A 24,437-nucleotide genomic window follows, 5' to 3' on the forward strand; every position below is an offset into this window, starting at 1 on the left:
GATACAGACCTTCAGATATGTGAAAGTTTTTAATGATGCACAATCAACAAAACTTTTCCTTGGAAAGAAATCAATAGAACTAGGGGTCATGAAATGAAACTCCAGGGAGGACGACTCAGAACCAATATCAGGAAATATTTCTTCACGGAGAGGGTGGTAGATGCCTGGAATGCCCTTCCGGAGGAGGTGGTAAAGACATAAACAGTAAAAGGTTTCAAAGGGGCGTGGGATAAAGACCGTGGATCCTTAAAGCTAGAGGATGGAAATGAAGAAAAGAGTGCATGGGGGTAACTTGTTGGTGTGGCAGTTACTACCCTTAACCAATAAGCCTTCATACTATTGATACAACTCCATTATTGCTCTCTGCTGTAATAGCAGAGGAAAAGGGGAGGAGTGAGGAGGAGAGGGGAAAAGGGAGGAAGGGAAGGTAAGGGTATAGGAAAGTGGATAGGAAGGTTCCCTCCCAGTCCTTAATTGGAGCAGACTAGGAGGAAGTGGGCAAAGGCCCGATCGCGTCGCCGCGCATACCTTACAAAATTCTGCCCCCCCCCTCCCAAGCAGGTGAGTCGCGACCCGCTCGCACATGCGCGTGACGATTATAAATTTGGGCGTGCTTGTGTGCGTGGATATCATTTTTTATAGAATGTTATAAAATCAGCACGTCCATGTGCACGGCTTTTAAAATCGACCCCTAAGAGAATAGGGAAGTCAGTGGGAAGTTACCTGGGAACATATTCAGGTAAGTATTGCACTAACTGTAACCGGTTAAAGTTTCCAGTGTAATTTTTGGACAATAATTTTTCCCACATCACAAATGTACCCCGCGCATGCAGGTTTTAAAATCTGCCCCTAGGTTTTGTGTAGGTAATCACTTAACTGAAGAAAACTTAATTGTTGTGGCTTTTGTCTGGGTATGGTACCAGGACAAAGTCTTTGAATGTGGACCTCACTATCTCTGAGATTTTTTTGCATTAGCATGCTAAATCAATTTGCTTCACCCATTTCGTGACTTTTTAAAACACCCATTAAATAGTTTTGTGAGCCTATGCTAAAATTTTGTTATTTAAGTTTTATTGTGTTGGCTTCAAAGCGTTGAAAAGATGAAAGATCCAACCAAACATGATTCTAGTAAAAGATGTAGCACTGGAAATGAAAAAAAAAAGTATTTTGTCAATGATTTTAAAATACAGGCATAGAATCAATGAATAGGACTGGAAGGGACCTCAAATGGTCATTGCTCATGAAAACCTCCAATAAAAGATTCCATCATGCCCATGCTCCAGTGCTTGACCACCCTCATAGCAAGAAAGGTTCTTCCTAATGCCTATCCAGAATGTCCCTTCCTGTAATTTAAATCCATTACTATTTGGCCTGTCCATAGTGGGTAAGCATGATGGCGATCATGTGGCAGTGAAACGTCCATAGGTTTTTGCATTCTTATTTTGTTTCTTTTGTTTGTCATTATTGTTGTTGGTGTTGTGTAGGAACTTCTAACCTGCTGTGAAGAAGGGAAAGGAGAAATTAAAGATGGACTGGAAGTGATGCTGAGCGTCCCTAAGAGAGCTAACGATGCCATGCACGTCAGTATGCTGGAAGGTAGCGTGCCCTTGGAAGAACCTTCTGGTTTTAGTGGTGGAAGCTCATGTTGGCTCATTCAGTTCTTAATTGGTCTTCCAGTTCCCATTTATTGAATGTCTTGGTTAGCTGTGGGGAAGTGCACCCAAGCACAGTAAAAATTGGTTTATTGGATTGGAACATAAAGAGAGGAGAAAAGGTTTGAATTAAGTACGAAAAGAAAAGGCCCATGAAATTACATACACTTGTACTTAAACTTGAAATTGTTTTTTCCTTATTCATGTGCTGAAGCACTGTACTTCACCTAGAATGCGAATCATTGACACCAACATATTTCAGTTAGGCATGGGAAAAAGTAATTCATATTTTCATTGTTAAGGTGCCTTCAGTGAAGAATACTAGGATGCGTACATGAAGTCCATGGAGGTCCAGTGGGTTCCAGAGCGCCCCTTCGGGCTCTGGGTCTGGCCGCACCCATTTTCAAAATGGCCCAGGCCAGCTTCTGATGGACTTTTGTCCCATCATGCAAGTGTTGAGGGCAGGGTCAAAAGGAGGAGAAGGAGGTCCGGAGAGGTGGGGAGGGGTTAGAGTTTTGGAGACCAAGCGGAGGGGTTTGATACGGGGGGTGCCAGACTGGCACCTTTAAACATTTGGAATTTTTATATTTTGGTTGCTTTAGGGAGAGGCTGGGGTGGTGAAAATGGGGCAGAGGGTCTCATTAGACTCCTCTGGGGTTTTTACATAACTGAGGGTGAGGCTCTGGGGCCAATGAGGCCCTTTAAAAGCTGGTGGTCCCAGGATGTGGGACTGCCATCACCCAGTGCCTCCATGTCCAGGGCATTTTTTCCTGGTGATATTTTACTGCAGGGAAAAATACTATGGGATTTACAAACCTACAATACTCAATACTACAAATTAGTAAAACCCATGATATCTTCTTACTTTACTTCAGGAATATATAGCCAGGCTAGAGTGTTTTGCTTTTTTTTTTGCAAAATTTCAAGAGAAATAAACTTGTAGCAATCGTTCTCATGTGACTCTCAAAGACCATAAACTCTGACAGCTTTCTTCCAGGCTGCCATGCAGGTCTTTGATTTATCTTTAACATGTACATAGAGCAGACCACAGAAAAATTGTGGGCAGTCTTCCACTGGCTCTGTGTTAAGGTGTGGAGTATCTTGTGGCTACTATCACTACTACTGCTTAACATTGCTTTAGCTCTAGTATATGAATGCAGCAATGTGCAGATACATAAAATAAAGACTGTCCTTACTTCATGAATCTGGCAGTCTTGTTGGGAGATTCAATTTCTAGTAATCGTTTAAGTATTAAAATAAAATATGTTTAGCATGAGAGGGTCAAGATCAGATTTTTGTATTAAAAAACAAACTTAGTGGCCAGAAATGGAATAAGACGCACCAGCTCAGGAAGACCGTTCCAGGCACATGGTGCCATCTGGAAAAGGGCTTGGATAGGAGCAGCTTACCTGAGAAATGGTCACGAAGAGGGATGTAGGCGAGATAAGAAAGCTGCAGTGTGAATGCATTGGTAGATGAGAAGGAATAGGGAGCCAACAGAGGGCCGTAAGAAGAGCAGTTAACATGGCGTCAACGATGCTGGAAGAAGATAAATCCACAGCTGAGTTTTAGATAGACCGTGGCAGAGACAGACAGTTCTGCAACAGGACCTATAAAGAGGTTGCAGTAGTCCAAGCAGGAGGTGACACAAGAGTGCAAAAAGGTTTTGGAGGTGTGTTCAGAAAGAAATGATGACTTTTGGTGATAATATAAAGAAAGAAATGACACATTTTAGCAATATTTAGAATGTAAGCAGAGAAGGGGGAGAAAGAATTTGAAGACAATCCCAAGGTTGCGGGCCAAGGAGACAGGAAGGATGACAGTGTCATCCACTCAGATACAGAAACATGGAAAGTGGGAAGTGACTTTGGAAGGAAAAAGAAGAAACCCAGCCTGGGCCATGTTTTGATTAAAGTGGCAGTCGGACTTTCAGGCAATTATGTCAGATGAAGAAGCCGACATGCAGGACTGGATTCCAAGTGCAGGTTCCAATGCAAAACATTCTGGGAGCTGTCGGCATAAAGTTGGTATTGAAAGCCTTGGTAGGAGATCAGGTCATGAAGGGAACAAATGTAAGGAGAGAAGGTGATCCAGAACAGAGCCTCGGGGGATGCCGATCAATAACGGGATAGCAGTGGAAGTGGATCCACCAAGAGATACACTAAAGGCTGCCACCATTCTTGTTTTGCTGGTCTACACCTCTCTATGGATTGCCCTTTGCCTTTTTTTTTGTTGTTGCTTTCCAGGTATCGTGTGGGGGCCCATGGAACATCCCTAGAAATATGCCACTTCCTAATAACCTGTACTGTTCAAATGATTCAGGACATTGTGACGTAGCTATATTTGTAAATAACTATGCATATTGATACTTTCCAGAGTCGTCGAGGTATTTAACTTGTTATATTGCTATTCAAGTATCTGGAGTTAGTGAATAAGCTTTAATTATGTTTGGGAGCCTTGACAAGTAAACTATTTATTTAATTTTTCTGGTGGGCAAATTTTCCTTGGTGCAGTCTGTCCAGAAATGACAACCAGATCAAAACAGTGCACTGTTTAAACACCGAATGGCAGAAAAATCCTGATCTGTGATTATGATAGACCATGCCCATATTTGGTGAATATAATTTATTGGACTGCAGTTATTAACCCTCCAAAAACAATGGGGGGAGGGGAGAATGGCAGCCTCTCATTGAAATGCTAAGAACAGTTTTACAAGCCAGAAAGTGTTTGCTAATGGGTTCCTGTCCTTCCCTTTCACATATTCTTCATATTCATTGTGTGATAGTCATCCGAAAAGTGATTGAGATGAATTCTTTTAACCTTGCTTTTCAACAACTAGTGACTGAAACAGACTAAGTTTTTGTAGTACGAACTATAGTATGAATGTATTCAAACATTTTGGGGATAGTTTTATAGCAGTCACACACACACACACACACATACCCTGCCCAAATTACAAAGCAAATACCTGCTAAGTTACACCAGTTGTCAAAGTAGACTTGTGCGCATATGTCCACTTTGAAAATTATCCCACCGAATTTACCCAGACATGCTTACAACAGCTATTATGTGCACAGAAATGTTTTTGTGAAAATTTATGCGCAGGCATCTCAAAAAGCCCAAAAGTATGTAAGTAGGTCCAAACGCCATCCCAACTGCCCATGGGAACGCCTTCACTCAGTCCGAGTATTCCTCCGTGCATACATGACATAGGCCCATAAGTTTTCCTGCATGTCGGGCGGACAGTTTTGCAAAAGGCCATTTCTGTGAGTAAAAACACCTTCCCTGTAAATTAGCTTGTGAATATTGCCTTGAAATAACTTCCCTTTTATTCCTGAATTGTTCAAATGTTCTCACATTTGAAGGATGGGAGAAGCTATAGCCTGCCGTGCTAGAAATGTCTATCTGCAAGTGATAATGTGAATCCCCTTAATACTAAATGCACCTTTTTTTTGTTTTTGGGTTTTTTTCAAGGTTTTGATGAGAACTTAGATGTTCAGGGAGAGCTGATCCTCCAGGATTCCTTCCAAGTCTGGGATCCTAAGTCACTCATCAGGAAGGGACGGGAACGGCACCTTTTCCTTTTTGAAATCTCTTTGGTTTTTAGTAAAGAGATCAAAGACTCTTCAGGACACACTAAATACGTTTACAAGAATAAACTACTGGTAGGTCAGGAAATGAGTAATTTAAAGTATGTAGTAGTGCTGTCTAGTGCTATAAGTAGGCAATATGAATATATCCTACTAGATATTCAAGCAGTGGAATTTCCCAATGCTGTATGTCTTTTGATATCTGTACAGTACAGAGTGCTTATACTACCATGGATGTCAGCTGTAGGTTAGAGAAGATGAGCGATGTGTATGTGTAAGAGGGTTTGTATGCATGTGGAAAATGCGTAGAATGCAAATGTGAGTGTGAGAAGTGAGATTATAAGAGTATGCAAGTACGGCAAGAGGAAATGTGGAAAAAAGGATTTGCATCCACATAAAAGCAGGGGAGTAGCTGGCTTGTTACGGCGGTTACTACCCCAAACCAAATAAGCCTGATACTTCACTTTCAATGCATATCCAGCATAGCTCTCTGCTTCAACGGCAGGGGGAATGAAGAAAAGATGATTTATATTCAGACAACTACCAACAAGGACTGAATTGCAGAGGCTGGGTAAAACAAATAAGCATGGATGTAGCTTGCTTTTTACAGCCGTTACTACCCCAAACCAATTAGCTAGATACTTCACTTAGATGCAGCTCCAGCACTGCTAACTACGATGGCGGGGGTGGAAGGGAAATAGAACCAAAAAAGTTATTTAAAGGGACAAGAGTAACAGAAAAAGTATGAAAAAAAAATAAGTGTGAAAGCTTGCTGGGCAGACTGGATGGTCTTCTTCTGCCATCATTTCTATGTTTCTATATGCAAGAGACATAATAGTACCAAAAATATGAATGGAATTTTTCTAGGTGAGAGAGAGGCTACTTTAGACACTGGGGTAGGCCAAAGCATTTTTTTAAAGGCAAGTACCATGATTCCCCCTGAGGAAAAGTGAAATTCGGCCTTTATAAGCAGCTTTTGCATGGAAAAATGTGGGTACTGTCTATAAACTGGGAAAAGTTGTAGAACCTTTTAGGTGATGTTTTCTGATAGAGTAAATGAAGAAGCTTGCCCCAGCTGTCATTCCTATTTTCCACAAAGTGGAAAACATTTGTGTGTTTATCAAAATTGTTTCCATAGTAAATAAAGGGAGCTGTGTTGCTGATGCAGTGCTCTGATCTGGAATTAATTGGGTCTGAGGATCTCTACCTCCTGGATGCAGCAGCACTATAGCCTCATGCACCCTGCCGCCACAAGCCCAGCACGGCCAGGCCAGCTCAGGGCAAACACTTCGACTTGCTGAACTGCACCTCTGCTTTCCATATCAAAGTGTTCAGGGTTCAGGGCGCACCCAGAGAACGTTTGACGCAGACTCACACCAATGCCTCTTTTCTAGACCTCAGAACTGGGCTTGACGGAGCATGTTGAAGGAGACCCCTGCAAGTTTGCACTGTGGTCTGGTCGAACCCCATCCTCGGATAACAAAACGGTGCTAAAAGTGAGTTCTCCCTGTCAGTTTCCTCGTTTCGGCTTTGTGGATTTTCAGTGCATGTGTGCGAAAGGCTATGCCGGGGCAGGTATCTGTGACCTGCTTAACTCATTGTATTGATATAGAATGGAAGAGTAACGGAGGTTACCAAGCTTTTCATAACCTGGATAACTGTGGTGGCTGCGTTTCGCATCAGTTATCCCGGTTGTGCTGCTTGCTCACAAGGACATGTCGGAGGCAATTTTCACATTGCCTGACATTGCTGCAAAGCCCGTGGGTACTTTTTACATGCAGGCTCCGCACCAGGTTTCAAAGGAAAGGTGCACGTGTATTTTTGTTTTGAAAATTGCCTAAAGAGAAAGTACCCACAGACATTTGTATCTCCTTTATCGGCAAATAGTTTTTTCTGGCCGAAAATACATGCGTAGTTTTGAAAATCCCCAAATCATGCACACGGTTTTCTCCCCTACCCCAGCCTGATTCCGTCTCAGGAACGCTTCCAAGTCATCGTGGGTAAATGTCCGCGCCTTATGGACAAAATCTGCACTTTTACAGGGCGAGCAGTTTTCAGCAAGCAGTACATGCCATTAAAAATGCTTTTAACCTCACAAAAATCCTTCAGAAAATTGCATTCTGTGTTGGCTCCCCTATGCAGTCTGGATTTTAGGGCAGCTAACATCTGCAAATGAGCTTAATTCTGAGATCAAGATGTGCAGACCTCCCATGTTTGCTTGCTGTGGAAAGGCAGACCTGTTTGGAGGATGCACAACCCCACACCCGACCGGCCCAGGGAAGGGAAGATCTGACCGAAGAATCAGGCTATGCAGTGTGGCAACATGCCACTGATCCACAGGCCAGCTCCGCTAGTTTTAGTTTTTAATTCACCCCGTACAGGAAAATGTAGACTACCAGATATTTGCAGTACAGACATTTTCTCTGTAGGGAAATAGAAGTTTAAAACTGCTGCAGATCTGTGGCCATCTCAAAAGATTCGTTTCACCTCCGTTATTTTCAGCGGAGTGGATCACAGCTTTCTGTGCTGTAGGGTGGAGACTGTCAGCATTTTAATATTTTCTTTTTTTTTTTTACCACACATTTTACCATATATTGTATTGCATGATATGCCCACTTTACATTATGCAGCTGTAGCTGTGGAGGGAAGTGCATGTATTATAATGTTGTGCTAATACTCATATTCTGTAGCCCTTATTCTTCTTTCTCTGCAGTAAGCACTGCAGAATCTTGCCCCGGTGATAGAATTCCTCAGTCCCTGTGGGACTGCTGGAAACCAAGAAGCCGGTCAGACTCGTGATATGCCCACACCCATACACACCAACTCTCTCTCTCCCCTCCCCCCTCCAGCAGGAGGAGAGTGGAGATGCCCCCCACTTACATTTGAACCACAGGGCCCTACAGTGTCCTGTGTGTCTAGCCCAAGCGACAGGAGGAGTCAGACGCGGCATGAAGCATTGCTGGTGTCCTCCTGCTGGTCAGGGGAGAGGATGAGCCTGGGAAGGGACGAGGAGGAAGGAAGAGGAGAGGATTGGCCAGGGAGGGGAAGGAGGAGAATGGCCCTGGGAGCAGGGAGAGAGAAAAGATTGACTGAGGGAGCTAGAGAGGATTGGGGGGGAAGAGAAAAGGGGGAGAGGAAGGAGGGGAAGGAAAACGAGAGAAAGTGGATGGGGAAGGAAAGGAGTTGAGAGAGAGAGAGGATGGGGAAGAAACGGGGAAAGAGAAGAAGGAGAGAGGATCAAGGAGGGTTGAGAGAAGGCAAAGGGGGAGGGCCAGGGAAGGGGTAAATGTGGGAGGGATGAGACCGTGGGTCCTTAGGCTGCATGAGAAGAGAGGCAGGGGATGGAAATGAAAGGGAGGAAAAGCTGCAGGAGGGATCAAATAGGACAGAGGGGGAAGAAGAGAATAAACGTATTAGAGCAGACAGGCAAGAAAAAAGGCACTTTTATTTATGAGAGAGAGCCTGAAGTGATAAGGTACGACAGGAGAACGCAAAAAAGAAAGCAATGGAAATTAAAAAGATGAAAGCCTGAAACGGAGAAAAGAGTGAAAGAAACACCAAAAAAAATTAAACAAAATATCCAGAAACACTGGAAAGGCTGGAAGAGTGCGTTGAGGTCAGGATTCAGCGAGCAGGAAAGTTACCCGGGTGACTTTAGCAGGATATTCCGCAGGTCCTGCCCCCACATATACCCGGGTAACTTTAGGACCTCTGTTTTTCCCACCACAGACTCACCTGGCTGAGGCTAGCTGGGTTGCGCCGAGTATCATCGATGCCTGCTGTCTAAAGTTTAGCCAAGCCCTCAGAATGTCTCCATCACCACCCGGACAAAATTTAGCTCGGGGAGGGAGGGAGGGGTCACATTTCAGGTTGCGTCCAGATAAGTTGAAAAGTTACCTGGACAAGCCCGTTTTGTTTTTGTCATGTGAAATACTTTTACATATTAAATAATGTAAATATTATGCAAACGGGCCACATAATTGCCACAGAATCTACTCCCGAGCTGGGGGCCGTGTTTGCAACGGGTCTCCGGTTAAGTGAGCGCATGCAGCTAGCGAGAAATGCGGAGGAATTTTTCCCTAGGGCGTGACGCTTTGCATTTTTCAAATTACAGGCCTCCAACGTTGAAGCAAAACAGGAGTGGATTAAAAACATCCGAGAAGTCATTCAGGAGAGAATCATCCATCTGAAGGGGGCCTTGAAGGAACCAATCCAGGCCCCCAAAACACCAGCAAAACAGAGGAACAACAGTAAAAGGTGGGGCATCGCTGTTTTGCTTAGCCTTTTCTATTCTGGCGAGAATTCGGAAAGGGAACGTTCGATTCGCTGTTAAGAGACCCGCGACCTTCCGTCTGACTGTCTGCGAAGGGACCAATCCCCATTCAGAGCTCAGTGCCGAATGGGGATTGGTCTGCTGTAGGCGAAACTGACCAATCCTGAAAAAGAGTGAGGCGAATAAGTAATGAAGATCTAAATGCCAGTACCTGTCAGCGGTGGGAGGAGCTAAGAGTTTCTCCTCTACTCCGTGGGAGGGTTTTGGGAGTTGGGAGAGGGATTGGTGCCCTACTTTTTTTTAAGAAAGGGGAAAGGAGAATCGGGATGCAGAGACATCTTTAAGACCTAGAATAGTAAAATAACTGGCCATTTTTTTTAAAAATTATAGGCGGATATATGTTGCATAATTTGAAGAGAAAGGTTGCACCGGACGTTCAGTTTGTGGATAATAATTTTCTCACTGCCCGAATAGGTGCCGAGTCCTTGGACGCTTTCTGCCTGCAGAGTTTGCTCCTAATTTTTAAAGTGACAGTACACGACACTTTTGCTTTGAAAATGTATTCCAGGAAGTCTCTCCCCACGCAGGGGCACCTGCTGATTTTGTGTGGGTAGTTTTTTTCTTCAGGAAAAATATTGCCGTGTCCCTCAGGAAAAAAAAAACACCCACACAAACGATTTAATATGTGCATAAGTGCAAGCCCCTTCCCAGCCCTGGGAATGCCTCTCCTCCCTGTGGGTAAAGTTACGCGGGAAGTGACGCTCCGTGCGTGAGTTTACCCGCATGCAGGCAGGGCATTTCACCTGTGCACCTACCTCCAGAATGCCCTGGCACTGTTACCCAAATAAAGCATATTTCAGAATGCCCCCCTGTCTCTGCAGCAAAACCAGCCTTTGTTGATGTTCAAACCCTTACCCTCCCCCAGTGGAACAGTAAAGTTTTCACACCCCCTGATACTTTCTGTCAAGTATTTATATCTCTATAGGAGAGCCAGCTAATAGCTCGAGGTGAGGTGTTGGTGATGGTTTGGGGTTTAGGGGCCAGTTTTACAAGCAGAGTGAGACGTACGAACAGCACAGTACACCTCGGTGAAGATTTGAAGTCATTTGGAGTGAGGAAGGTGTCACAAAGATGAGATTTCTACTATGTTATCTCACCCTAGCTTGATGGCGCCCTGTTATAGAGCCCATCAAGCTAGGGCGAGAGAACATAGTAGAAATCTCATCTTTGTGAGACTTTCTTCACGCCAAATTACTTCAAATCTTCACCAAGGTGTACTCTGCTGTTCATATGTTGCATTCTGCATTTAAAACTGGCCCCTAAATCCTAAACCATCACTAACACCTCACCTCGAGCTATTAGCTGGCCCTCCTATAGTCATATATATAGTTGAATACTGTGAAGGCCTCCCCTGGGTCAGTCAGTCTGTCTGACTGTTGCTCTCCCAGAAATGGCTGAAATGCAATTTGCAAAATTATTGCGAATTGCATATCGGGCATATCACATAGCTTAATACCAGGTGTTAAAACCGTGCGATATCACTGTGTGATATTTACCCTCGTTTTAATTAGTCCCGCCCCAAACCCTCCCTAATCCCGCCCCTTCCAAAAATTTGCATTTGCACCATGCGATAAGACTATTATCGCATGCGTTAATGCGTTATCAAGTGCGTTAACGCCATAACACATTTTGATGAATGACCCTATTAGACGGTAAATTTAAAATGAGCGTGCGTGCACCCACATACTCGCACACGAGTGCACATACGCTCTAATGTTAACTCGTCCTCGCAAATGCACACATATGAATTTAAATACACCTAACGCACGTGTGTATGCTCCTAATTTTAAGCAGTTTCATGAGAAAACATTCTTCCCTTACATTTCTTTAGAACTTGTCGGCTTTAATGTGCAAATGAGCCAATTTTAAAACATGCGTGCATGAAGGAAATAACCAGTTTGCCCAGTCTTATCTCTAAGTACATCAACCTGCATTCCTCCCAGTTTATCCAGACCTCTCACCCAGTTAGTTTTTGGCTCTACAACCTTTCTTTCAGACTTGCACATAAACAAAAGCAGAAGTGAATGTGCACAGGTAACAGCCTGACACGCGCGGCGGTCACCGGTTTTAAAATCGGGATTTACGCGTGCAATTGTTGGCCCCGTCCCGGAACGCCCTTTTTGTGGCGTGTCATCTTGCGCGCGCGCGCGCGCACACTCACGTAATTTTGCTGGTTTTGAAATACGAGTCGCTCGAGCCCAGCCCATGTACTCGTGTACGTGGGCCTTTTAACACGAGCAACTCGTTTAAAATTCGCCCCTTCAAATCCTTCCTTGTCCTTTTGGAAGGTCGTAAGCATTTATTTTTTTGGGAGGGAGATTTTTCAAAGCGCCTGCCCAGGCGCGAAGGTGCATGGGGGTACTTTGAACCTGGTCGCGTGCATTCCCTAGGAGAGCTGAGCGGGCAGCAGGGATCCGCAGTCACCTGTACCTGCCCTTGTCTGCGCGGGTAAAAATTTCTCTGGGAAGGAATGTGCCCAGGCTCGCAAGCCCACTCGACGCATGTTATTTATTGATCCCACCCAAAACGCGCCGCCGGGAACGTTTTCCCTAAAAAGCGGCCGAAAGAGCCCGTGCGCACTTTCAGCTGCATTCGGTCTGCGTGTGGGGGAGGGGTGGGGTGGGCAGAGCAGTTTTCAAAACAGGCATTCAACCCAGATAAAATGGATTTTTTTTTTTTAACCTGCAGTTAAAGCCTTTGGAAACTGCCGTTCGTCCTTTTCATACCTGACGCAACGTCCTCATGTCCCGTCTTTGCCAACCAAGATAATTTAGTGCAGGAGCCGTTACTTTTAGGCAGGAACTTCCAATGTAAGGGTTGTGGATTCTGTTAAATGGTTCTGGAGCTATGTTTTTAGCGCAGTGCAACCTCGGGGAGCATGTTGGCTTTCCTGACAAGGTCAAATTTCTGTCCCTGATCCTGGAGAGAGAGGGATTTTTCCGGGCCCTACGATCCAGGGTCACTTAAGGTCATGGAGCTGTCTTAATGCCTCGGCTGTCGGCTTTGTGATCCAGCTCCATGTTCGTAAAGTGACCTGGCAGATCTCGGTTCCCTCTGCCACGGGGAGTCGGGGTAATGGAGAGAGGACACGCGAGGTGCTGCAGTACAGTGACTTCTTGGTGTCTGGCCCTTCAGAAAAGAGAAGCTGTTTGCTGGGGGGGGGATGGGTCACAAAATGCTTAAAAGTGAAAGGCGTATCGGAATAAACATGGCCTCATTTGGACCAGCCCAGGAACGCTTTCAGGCACTGCTATGGGAAATCTGGGTTTCTTGGCCTACATCTTTGCCAAGACTGATGGTGGTGGGAGACCACCTGTGTATAAAGACCTGGGTCTGACCACTTCAAAAAAAAAACAAAACAATCCAGGTCAAAATAACAAATGTCCTGAGCTTAGATAAACAGCGGAGGCCTTTACTTGGCAAAAGGGTTTGTTTTGAACTGAGCTTGCTAAACATTCAGAGCACCAGTTTTTAGAAGCATAACCAAAAGGAATATCAGCTGGAAGTCCTCATTACAGGGTCCCCTTTGGGAACTAAGCCCTCTCTTTATTAGAACGAGCGCTATTCTATTTGCAGAAAGCGAACATGGTCGTTAAGTGCTAAATCTTCACCCCCCTCAATGACAGAGATGACATCAGTTCAAATTACAGAGTGCCATAATAACATGAGCCCTGCTGGGCTGGGTGATGTTAAGAGACTTCCTGCTTGCACAGTGTGTGTGTGTGTGTGTGTGTGTGCACTCGATCCCTGCCTTTAAAAATCCTGTTTCACAAACCCTTGCTTTCCCCCAAGTAAACGGGAACTCTTCTGCTGCTTTCTTTTCCTGCCTCAGAGATGGAGTAGACGACGCGGACAGCCAGGGGGATGGCAGCAGTCAACCCGACACCATCTCTATTGCATCCAGGACGTCGCAGAACACGGTAGACAGCGACAAGGTAGGACCTGTTGTACCCGCCCGGCCCGTTTCTCCGGAAGCGCGCACTGAGGCGATTCATGGGCGAGGAAAGGGGGGGGTGGGGTGGGGGCATGGAGCCCAACCTGGAGCGGCCAGAAGATGAGGAAGCTTGTATCTTAGAAAGGCATTCAGAGAAGGGTTTTGAATGAGTTCCCCCCTTTTTTAATGTTGATAATATTGCCGGGGGGGGGGTTATGGTTCAGCCTGTGAATGAGAGAAATCCTGGCGGCAGCTCTGAAGTCGGAAGCCCGCTTCAGCCTGTGAGCTTTAGAACTGGCCGTACCAGGGGGGTGCATTTCACCGTGAAGAGAACAGAAAGAACACCAGAGCAATGCACTAAATCCGTTCCGAGATGCAACTGCAGGAAACTTCGATGCAGACTTGAGGGTTTGGTAAGGGCTGGACTTTGTGTGGCTCGGGAGGGGGGAGTGGCAAGCACACACAGGCTCGTTCAATGACTGCACTGTATGTGGAAGGAGAGAGCAGCGGTCGACATGTCAGCAGCTGTTAATTTTTAAGCCATTTTTATTTGAGCTCGTTTGGTGCGTGCGGTTTTGCCGGTGGTTTGCAGGGCTTTCGTGGCGGAGGGTGATTTTCCGTGCACGCGTTGCGTAACTTGCTGCGCGCCGTCGTGATATCCTTACACCTGTAATTTTAATGAGCCTGGGAAAGGTAGAATGCGACCCCGTAAAAAAAAAACAAACTAGCCCGTCTCACCGCACTGAGCCCAGCGAACAAACCTACTTAGTTTCTGTGATTATCTTTTTAGCGGCGTGCACTTGCTTTCCTCATCCCAGTTCTAAAATCCTTTCTCATTCTGTTGGATCTAATCTAAAAGAATGCAAAATAACAACGCTGGTAACCGCTCGTCGCCGTTGCCCGCTGCCCCTTTACGGTAAATACAGGCGGCGGGTGCACGCGCCCTACGCACAGGCACACGGCGGCGCGTGCGCCACAGCCGTGAGGCAAACCCGCTTTCAGGAGGAGGCCGCTCGCTCGCGTGTCTTCTGCTCCAGCGCGCGCCGAGCGGGCCTCAGATCTGCTGCCCTCGCTTGCTTTTGGGCAGGAAGACAGCTCCCTGAACCCCTTTCAGAGTAGGTGTAATCTGACCATAACCGCATGCCCACCCTGGAAGTCGGCCAGTGCCGCCTGTCCATTTTTTTTTTTTTTTTTCCGTTCCATCCTCTCCAAGTTCATCTGTTGTTCCTGTCAAGCATATGTGAGGATAAAACTAAGGCTTAATCTTTCCTTCCCTAGCTCTCAGGGCTGCTTCTTCAGTTAGGTTAACCAGGCAGTTGCCTAGAGCACCAGAGTTTTATGGGTGGCAAAAAAAAAAAACCCCAGAACGCTCTTTTAAAGGAAGGCGCGCGGTGCCGTGAGCATTTTTAAAGTTCACAGGCTGGCACTGCCTGACTGTGGATCTCGTGCGCTTTGAGACCAGCGGTCAGGGAGTCCTAGGTCCATTTAAAAATGCTTGCTTGGCTGCTGGCAGAGGTCAAACCGCCGGTGGCTAAAGACAGGAGGAGGCCTCCCCGGGGGCTGCTGGCGGGATTCATCCTGGCACTGCTGGCAGAGCCCATTCCACTGGTGGTCAAAGACAGGAGGAAGCCAAAAGCTGCCAGGATTAGGTGGGGGTGGGGGGGGGGGGGGGATTATTTATTTATATATGAGCATTTCATATTCTGCCTTTCCCCAAAGTTTGTCTCAAGGCGCGGATTACAATAAATTTTAAATGAACAGAGTCGTTAGAGCAGCTTTACAGTCGCATCAGAATTTGCAGTTCATGTAGCATTGGGATCCAGCACAGGAAAACCCATTGGTGAAGACCCAGTCGTGTCCCTGATGTGTGTAAGGGAGGGTGAAAAGGAGGGTGAGGAGCAGATAGAGGGTAGAGAGAGAAGGTGCTGGGGTAGGAAGAGAGGATGCTAAGCAGGAGTGAGGAGCGGAGAGAGAGAGAGAGAGAGAGAGAAGGTGCTGGGCAGGTGGAGGTGGAGAGACAGAGAGAGAGCGCGTGGCTGGGCACTGTGGAACGGGGGAAAGAGATCGAGGTGATGCTGCTGCGCCGGGCAGGAAGTGGGGTGAGTGAAGAGGATGCTGGGAGGGAAAAGGAGAGACGCTGGGCAGGGAGAGAGGGAGGTGGCTGAGCACTGTGGAAAGGGGGCAAAGGAGGGAGTCTGCCTGTGCTGGAGCTGCCCAGGCTGAAGCCTCCGCCAGTAGGTCAGTCAGAAAGAGGGGGTGGTGGGAAGGAGGCATAATAAATACCCTGGCACTAGCCCTATTACCATTTACACCGATTCGCTTCAAAAAGCCAAAACTCAAGACTGATTGCTTCAGATGACGACACGGGTACCGTGACTTGGAATGCGGGGCACGTTTCTTTACGCTTTATCTTTAATAGTTAAACGGCTAAAGGAAATCTGTTAGCAGCTGATTTTACTGAATCCTGCCCATCGTTTTTCACAGGCTCGCCCGTTGTCTCACAGACCTTTGGAAATGATACCAGCCTACGGTAGCGAGATCAGATAAAAGCATTATTAGAGCTGAAGCAGAGAGCAAACATCTCTCTTCGTCCGTATTTACACCAAAATGACGAGTTCAAAGTATTTTCCAATGCACATATTTTTGATTAGGTGGCAGAACTGAACACTTTATGTTCGCCCATCGGTCGCAGACGGCAGCGACCACTGATGCTCACCTCTTTCTTTGCTGCCTTGTCAGTATTGGGGAGAGCGGCGACCTCTGCCAGCGTTTGCCAACCTGCCCGGGACAGTGTGGGCACTAATGACCACCATCTTGCCCCAGGAATCACATAGGCGTGCGCGCGCGCGCGAGGGCCACTCTTGTACACGCCATGGTGGGACCCTCGAGGGCGTCCCCTTCTGATGACGTCTTCGCTCTGCTGTACTTAACCTGACTGGCCCTGCCTATCCACGAGTTAGCAAGGAGTTCCTTCGTTGCTGAATCCGCTCTCGCTCGCGGACTTCCTGTTCCTGCATTCGGCGTGAGACGCCTTGGGTTACCCGCTCCTCGGGGGCCCTTCCTCGTCTCTGGCTATCCTCTCCTCTCCAGCAGTCCAAGGCAGCAGTCCAAGGCCTTCTGCCTTGGACTGCTGCCTGTCCCGCTCCTCGGGAGCCTTCTTGGAACTACCTCTCTGTGAGTACCTAACTCCAAGGACCTACTCTACCAACTCTCTTGGGATCCTCTCCGGTGTACCCCGTTCCTCGGGCCACTACCGTATTCTCTCTAGTACGAGCTACTCCGGTGTACCCTGCGCTGCAGGCCACTACCGCAAAATAAAAAAAACAGCCAAGCACCCTAATTAAATAGAAAAAAAAAAAAAAGATCTTTTAGTATGGGTTTTATTTTCCATGAAAAATTTGGTCCCTTAGGCCAGTACTTCTCAACCCGGTCTTTGGGGCTCACCTAACCAGTCAGGTTGTCAGGGTATCCACAATGAATATGCATGGGATAGATTTGCATACAATGGAAGGCGGCGCATGCAGATCCGTCTCATGTTTATTCAGTGTGGGTATCCTGAAAACCTGACTGGCTAGGTCTGCCCTGAGGACTGGGTTGAGAAGCACTGCCTTAGGCCAGTGACTTGGAAACCTGTCCTGGAGGCCCCCCTAATTCCTGTAATGTGTATATTCATACACTATATCTACATCCATTGGAGGCCCAGAGGGCAATTTTCATTCTCCCCATGGATTTTGCAGTCCCACAGAGTTTCCTTTTGAAAATCCAGTAGGCGTGGACATACCTGAGTAAGTCGTGCAACCTGTGTACTTTGCGCCTGCTTGGAAATCAGCAGCCACGGATTCTGCATCCTAGAAGTGTCCACGTGCTTTGCACCTACTCTTTGGCATGGGTGGCCTACCACAGGCACAGTAGGGCCTGTAGAGTTGAACATCGCCTACTTGCTCACTGTTTTGCTCTCCGTGGTCTAAATACGGCCCACAGGAACTCTTTTTGAAGGTGGCTAACAGTGTGTGCGCCACGGAAGCCACGCACACGTTCAGCAGCATCTGAGAAGGGCGGCTTCCAGTCAGCCCATTTTACCTGTGGAAAATTGCAGTCCCCACCCATAGCACTTTCCCGTGGACAAAATCACGGTCATGAAGTGGACTTTACACAGGAGGCTGCAGAACTCCTGCTGTTAGGTGATTGTGTTTCGCTGCAGAGGAGTGAAAGCTGAGATCACACGCATCTGCTTCTGATGAGCTGCTGCATGCAGTGTGAAAGTCCACGGGACCCTGGAACGTCACTTTGTGGTATAATAAACTTTCCATCGTAACTGCTCGGGCAGTATCTGCAAATCACAAGATAGCCCTCATGGGCCATGTGATCTGGCTTCGGGCAGGGCTCACGTTCTGCTTGTGCAACGCACAGGCTGCCAGTGCCCCTGCGGAGGGACTTGGCATCACCTGCCAGGCTTCATGGGTAACCCGGAGTCAGTCGGGCTTGGCTTTTGATGTCGGCAGGGTGCTAATTACCGGCGGCTAAGCCATCCTACAGACCCGGCTGAAGGCTCATTAGGAAACAGCTCTCGGTCCTGCATTCCAGCAGAAGAAGGAGTAGAAGCTGCCGAGCGACTGAGCATGTTGAAGTGGTTCAGTGGCAAGCAGTCCAAACAGATCAAGGCAGTAAGTAGTGGAACTGGCGCCCACCTGCTCCTGAGATGAAGTTGGTACAGGGAAGAGGAGCAGGGGTGGTAAGGCAGGACGATGGGGGGTTTGAGGCTGAAAGGAAAAGGCTGTTTTTAAGTGAGTTTCTGAAGGGAGTGGAGCGCCGTTAAACTTTGCAGATCAAGGAGACGGCTGTGAATGGCTCTTCTTTGAAGCAGAAGGGAATCTGAGACTGCAGGATAGGGTGGGTGGGTGAGTGATCAGGTTTCTTTGCCAGCGTAGCCTTTGATCATGACAGGATTTCCCAGGCTCCAGTGATTTGATTTTTATTTTTCTTGTTGTTGCGGGCCAGCTCAGTGGTTCTGTTTGACTTAAACAAAAGGGGAAGGGTGGTGTCACCTGAAATCGTACCTGTGTGAGCGCCCTGTCCAGTAAAGGCGGTGGATGATTTGCTGGCGTAACTGGCGTGAGTACGGCGTGGCGGGACGCAGTACGCATGGGTGGTTGGGGCATTGGTTAGGCGGGCAGGGGACCACCGGGGCTGTAATCGCAACCTTTGCAAAGCAGCTCTTGGTGCCATTACTGCTGCCTTATTTCTTTGCCATGGCCGAAATGACGTGTGAACCCGCTGGAAAGCAAAGGCGCGGATCCTGAATTGCGATTCCTTGTGGCGGCGGTTGTAACTAAGCCACCGAGCAAGGAGGTGCGAGCGCATCGGAGTACCCGCATTCGCCCGGAGCAAGTCTTCAATAGGGAAGCCGGCTGGGTAGTTTTGGTTAGTTCTCCTCTTTTGAAATGTTATTACGGGCACGCGCCTACAAAGCGGCCATATATTTTGCCCTGTGGTTTGTTTGTTTTTTTGCGGCGACTGATTATTTGAAAATGAAAACGCCAAAGCGGGTTATTTACACTCCTGAGCTAAACACCCCCCGTTCCTCCCCCTTCCACCCCTCTCAGCATTGCTGCTTTTTTTTTTTTTGCTGAGGCTAGGAGAACATGCGCTCTGGAAGCCAGTGCGTGCCTCCAGTCGCTCTGAGCGTTCTGCCGGGGCATCCAGTCCATAGGTGCCCGGCCCAATCTCTTCCAAAACTGTCCCCTGTATGTAAGAAGGATAACGCCGGTGAAGCATCAGCATCGTACCCCAGATCGATGTTACTCAATGACAGGAAGGAACGTTTCGGCAACATTTATACTCGTGCCTAATATCTATCTAATTCCCCTGAGGACGGTAGTATCCCTCGGGGCTGGCACTGTACCAGTGGCCATGAGGAGGCGCTGTCGGCACCGTAGCCTGCATACTTTGCTCTAGCACGGGACATGCAGATGGGCAGGCAGCAGTAGACTCTCTGTACTGATGAAACACACTTAAGAAATAAAGAAAGCATTGGCCACTATCTAGAATTGTGAATGAAGACCCCCCCCCCCATCCAGAATATAAGCAGGAATAAAATATCCGTGGCTTGATTATTCTTACTCCAGTTATATTGCATTGCTTTAATACAGTCTTGGATTATGAATTAAACAGCCGCTGGGTGTGACTGGGTTTCACAGAGGCACGCACACGAATACCTGCAAGCTGTCTCTTTTTCCCCACATGCAGACACGCATGGGCAGGAGCCATCCCACCACTGCTCCCTCACCCCCGGCTGCTCCTCTTTCCAGTCTTTGGACAGATTGGGTCATGGATGTTTCCACCGCTCCTGGTTTTCTCTGCCTACCAATCTTCAGGCTAGTGAGGAGATAGGGAAGCCCCTGTAGCCTTACGTTCCCCCTTCTGAATCTTTAATTTTGGAGGAGATGATGTCGGTTAGAGCCCTTAAGCCAATCAGACCAACACCTATGGAAAGCACATATCAGAGGCGCCTGTTGCATGTTAAATGCTTTTGTAGCATTTGAGATAGTACAGTTGTGCCCTGCTGAATGCTTAGGAGATGCTGAATGATATAAGAATTTTCCAGGTGCAGTTAGAGCCTTTCTTCTGCTTCCTTGACTAAGACAAATGCATTGATTTCATAGGGAGATGATCTGAGGAAGGAGAATATTGCAGAACTATAGGAACCCCTCCCCGGATAACTGGCCTCTAGCACAGGGCTGTGTCATGTTTCATTTAGAAGGTGCCGAGAAGGGGACCTGCCCCTTTCATGGCATTACAAAACATTCTGGGTAACTTTGAGTGATTTGGTTGCTAAGATATATGACCCTGGATAATGATGTGGGAAGATTGTTATTATGAGCAATGAGGTTATTTGATATTTTGTTTGTTTTTGCTGTATTGTATATGGTTTTATTGTTTTAATGTTGTATTTTGTAACCCACCTAGCATAACCAGTTTACTGTAGGCAGGCTATAAATATATTAAATACCTATGTGATTATTGCAGAGGTTATGGGATAAACCAGAGGTTCCCAACCTTTCTGGGGAGCATTGACCCCTTTTTAATGTCCAAAATTTTCATAGACCCTCCACATGCTTTTCTTTCATATTTACCTGCAATTATGTGCTGAATATAGAAAAGTTATTAATGTAATAACAAATAGTTATATACATACCAGACTCCTTGATAATATATAAAACATTAAATAATGCTTACTGATATAAAGGGAATACATATAATTGCAAAGCATAGACGTAAATATGCAAGAATATACTCATATTCAGTAACTTAAGAAGTGTAACTATAGGCAGCCACTCAGCTTGATCTGTTTGGATCAGAAACGACCGGAGGGAATTGACTGAAGAGAGAGAGTAGGGGGATGGGATGGAGAGAGAAAGACTGGTGGGGATGGACTGGTGGAGGGAGAGAAACAAAGCAAATGGCAGGGATGAACTGGTGGAGGGAGGGAGAGAGAGAGAGTGACTGCTTGGGCTGGACTGGTGGACTGTGACAGTGACTAGTGATTCTGAACTGGTGGAGGGAGGGAGAGAGAATGGTGGAGTGAGAGAGAGAGAGAGCAACTGCTTGGGCTGGACTGGTGGACTGTGACAGTGACTAGGTATCTGAACTGGTGGAGGGCGAGAGAGAGAGAGCGACTAGCGGGGCTGGTCTGGTGGAGTGAGTGAGTGAGAGAAAGTGACTAGTGGAGCTGGACTGATGGAGAGATAGAGTGACTTGTGGGGCTGAGCTGGTAAAGCGAGTGAGAGAGCAACTGGTGGAGCTGGATTAGTGGAGGGTGACAGAGAGAGAAACTGTTGGGACTGGTCTGGTGGAGGGTGAGAGAGAGAATAGTGGGGCTGGACTGTGGAGAGAGAGAGAGAGTGACTAGCAGGGCTGGACTGGTGGAGGGTGAGAGAGAGTGACTAGCGGGGCTGGACTGGTGGAGGGTGAGAGTGAGAGAGAGAGTGACTAACGGGGCTGGACTGGTGGAGGGTGAGAGAGAGAGAGAGAGACTTGCGGGGGTGGACTGGTGGAGGGTGAGAGAGAGAGTGACTAGCGGGGCTGGGACTTGTGGAGGTGAGAGAGAGAGAGAGACTTGCGGGGGTGGACTGGTAGAGGGTGAGAGAGAGAGTGACTAGCGGGGCTGGACTGGTGGAGGGTGAGTGAGAGAGAGAGAGAGAGAGACTTGCGGGGCTGGACTGGTGGAGGGTGAGAGAGAGTGACTAGCAGGGCTGGACTGGTGGAGGGTGAGAGAGAGAGAGAGAGAGACTTGCGGGGGTGGACTGGTGGAGGGTGAGAGAGAGAGAGACTTGCGGGGCTGGACTGGTGGAGGGTGAGAGAGAGTGACTAGCGGGGCTGGACTGGTGGAGGGTGAGTGAGAGAGACTTGCGGGGATGGACTGGTGGAGGGTGAGTGAGAGTGACTGGCGGAGCTGGACTGGTGGAGGGTTGAGAGAGAGAGAGAGAGAGACTTGCGGGGGTGGACTGGTGGAGGGTGAGAGAGAGAGAGAGAGAGACTTGCGGGGCTGGACTGGTGGAGGGTGAGAGAGAGTGACTAGCGGAGCTGGACTGGTGGAGGGTGAGAGAGAGAGAGAGAGACTTGCGGGGGTGGACTGGTGGAGCGAGGAGACTGGTTGGGATGGACTGGTGGAGGGTGAGAGAGAGTGACTAGCGGAGCTGGACTGGTGGAGGGTGAGAGAGAGAGAGAGAGACTTGCGGGGGTGGACTGGTGGAGCGAGGAGACTGGTTGGGATGGACTGTGGAGTACAGACAGAGAGTGAGACCCTGGTGGGGGAAGAGGGAAGGAGGGATGTTTGAGACAGGCTCACATCACTAAAAGGGAGATGTGGAGAGAGGTTTGGTGCACATAGTTCCCCCTCTCACCCCTCCCTCCCAATCATGGTATTTTTATTTAATTATAATTATTTTGAAGAAAATCACCTGTGAGAGGGAAACTACCCTGTTAGTTTGATCTTGACAGGGATCCCATGGCTCACTCCACACCTGCCTGTTACCAAATTCCATATATGCAGAGACAGGACACCCCACTCATAAAGCAAGAGGCACTGCTAGAAACATTTTGCACCATTATCATAAGGTACTGGACATGCATGTCAGTGGCAGCTCTAGAGAGAAGAACCTTCTAAGTAACAAAGAAACACCTGACCAGTTTCAACCACCTAAGTAAAACTACCACTAAAATGATTCAAGAGCAATCAATCAAAACTTCTTCTATATAGAAGTGGGACAAATCCCAATATAAAACCTGCACCTCACATTTTAGAATACTCTGCGTTCACAGAAACTCCCCCAACAAAGGGTGCAGGGCAGAACAAGGACTCTTCCCCTTACCACTCACCATAAAAAATTGATAATCAAGTTCTGGTGTCCCCAAACTCCCTCCACTACCAGGAACATTGTGCAAAAAAATGTACTCAGAATCTATTAGGAAACCTGCTATACCATAACACCCTAACTACCAGACTCAAAGAGTAACCACCTTTCCTAAGAAAAGGCAACACTGCAAATATTACATCAGGCCCTAAAACACCAATACACCTTCTACTAGGAAAACACAACAAGTCAGGCTGCTATAGATCCCTACATAGAAACTGCATGCTAGCAGAATATCTCACCTAAGTCACATGGAGAACACAGACAGATCTTCACCAAATACAGAATAGAGAGACCAAAAGTAGAAATACAAATGTGCAGACAAAAACTGAACTGGAAACCGCAAGAAACCAGACTCTGTATGCATTGCAACAGTGAAAAAACAGAAATGTCACCATTCCTCATAAAACATTAAATTCAGTCAAGAAATATAAAACCACACTAATAAAAAGAATATTTCAGTACAGCAGGCCCCATTCAATGGAATGCGCTCCCACCAGACATTCGGCTTGAGCTCTGCCACTCTTCATTCAAAAAAAACTTAAAACCTGGCTCTTTAGCCAAGCTTTTCCAGGACCATGATCATCATTTTTTCCCCTCCAACCAGCAAGAGCATATCTTCTTCACAAACCCCCATTTTCCATACCACTACCTACTTCGGTATCTAATCTCTTGCTGCAGGACACTTGAGACTTTCTCACTTATACGTTATAATTTTTATGCTCAATAAGACCTGTCAACTTAATTGTTTAAGTCTTTTTCTTTTTTTTTTTTTTTTTCCTTTATCTTTTGGTCATCAATGTTACAACGTTATTGTTAAATTTTGAACTTATGTACTCTGTTCCAAGTTTCATAACCTTGTTCTATGTAATGCCTTTTGGCAATTTTCATGTTCTGTTTCAATGTAAACCGATGTGATCTTTATTTCATATAGGAACACCGGTATATAAAAATCTAAAAATAAATAAATAAATAAATACTGACATACACAACATCCAATAATTTTAAACTTAAATATATTATTTTTAAATTTCCCAAATGGCAATAAAATATTTCAAAACATCAGGCACATCAAATAACAGCCAACTATTAAAACTAATAAGGATTTAAAAATTCCCCATTATCCATTCTTGGGAACTTTTGATTTCCATTCACCCTGAGATTGCTGTGGATTAGTAGGGTTAGGGAGGAGGGTACACAAACATTTTCCTTTCTATCATACATGCATACATGCACACGTTCATTCTTACTCACACACACATATACTCTCTTTCTCTCATAAATGCTCATACAAACATGTTTCCTCTCTCTTGTAAACACATGCTCTCTCTCTCACACACCTATATGCTCCCTTTCATACACACTTGTGCTCAAACACACATATGGTTCCTCTCTCTCATACACACATGCTTTCATATACACATACATGATCCCTCTCTCTCACACTCACATAATCCCTCCCATATACATACATGCTCTCACACTCACTCACGCTCCCTCTCTTTCATACACATA

At 46.7% G+C, this 24,437-nt stretch overlaps 1 protein-coding gene across 5 annotated transcripts in view; it reads left to right on the plus strand.

Annotated features, from left to right (window-relative positions):
- KALRN (kalirin RhoGEF kinase) overlaps positions 1-24,437 on the plus strand; it is a 1,195,491-nt gene that overhangs the window by 796,814 nt on the left and 374,240 nt on the right. For 4 of the 5 annotated variants that reach the window (XM_029605245.1, XM_029605240.1, XM_029605241.1 and 1 more), the window contains 5 exons: positions 1,485-1,596; positions 5,127-5,317; positions 6,637-6,738; positions 9,357-9,499; positions 13,408-13,510. In XM_029605245.1, the coding sequence (XP_029461105.1) occupies positions 1,485-1,596; positions 5,127-5,317; positions 6,637-6,738; positions 9,357-9,499; positions 13,408-13,510 (651 nt within the window). Of the gene's footprint in view, positions 1-1,484; positions 1,597-5,126; positions 5,318-6,636; positions 6,739-9,356; positions 9,500-13,407; positions 13,511-17,975; positions 18,174-24,437 lie in introns of those variants that run through there. The other variant, XM_029605243.1, reaches the window with a different exon arrangement.

This window comes from Rhinatrema bivittatum, chromosome 6, assembly GCF_901001135.1.
Source record: "Rhinatrema bivittatum chromosome 6, aRhiBiv1.1, whole genome shotgun sequence".
NCBI classification, from domain to species: Eukaryota; Metazoa; Chordata; class Amphibia; order Gymnophiona; family Rhinatrematidae; genus Rhinatrema; species Rhinatrema bivittatum.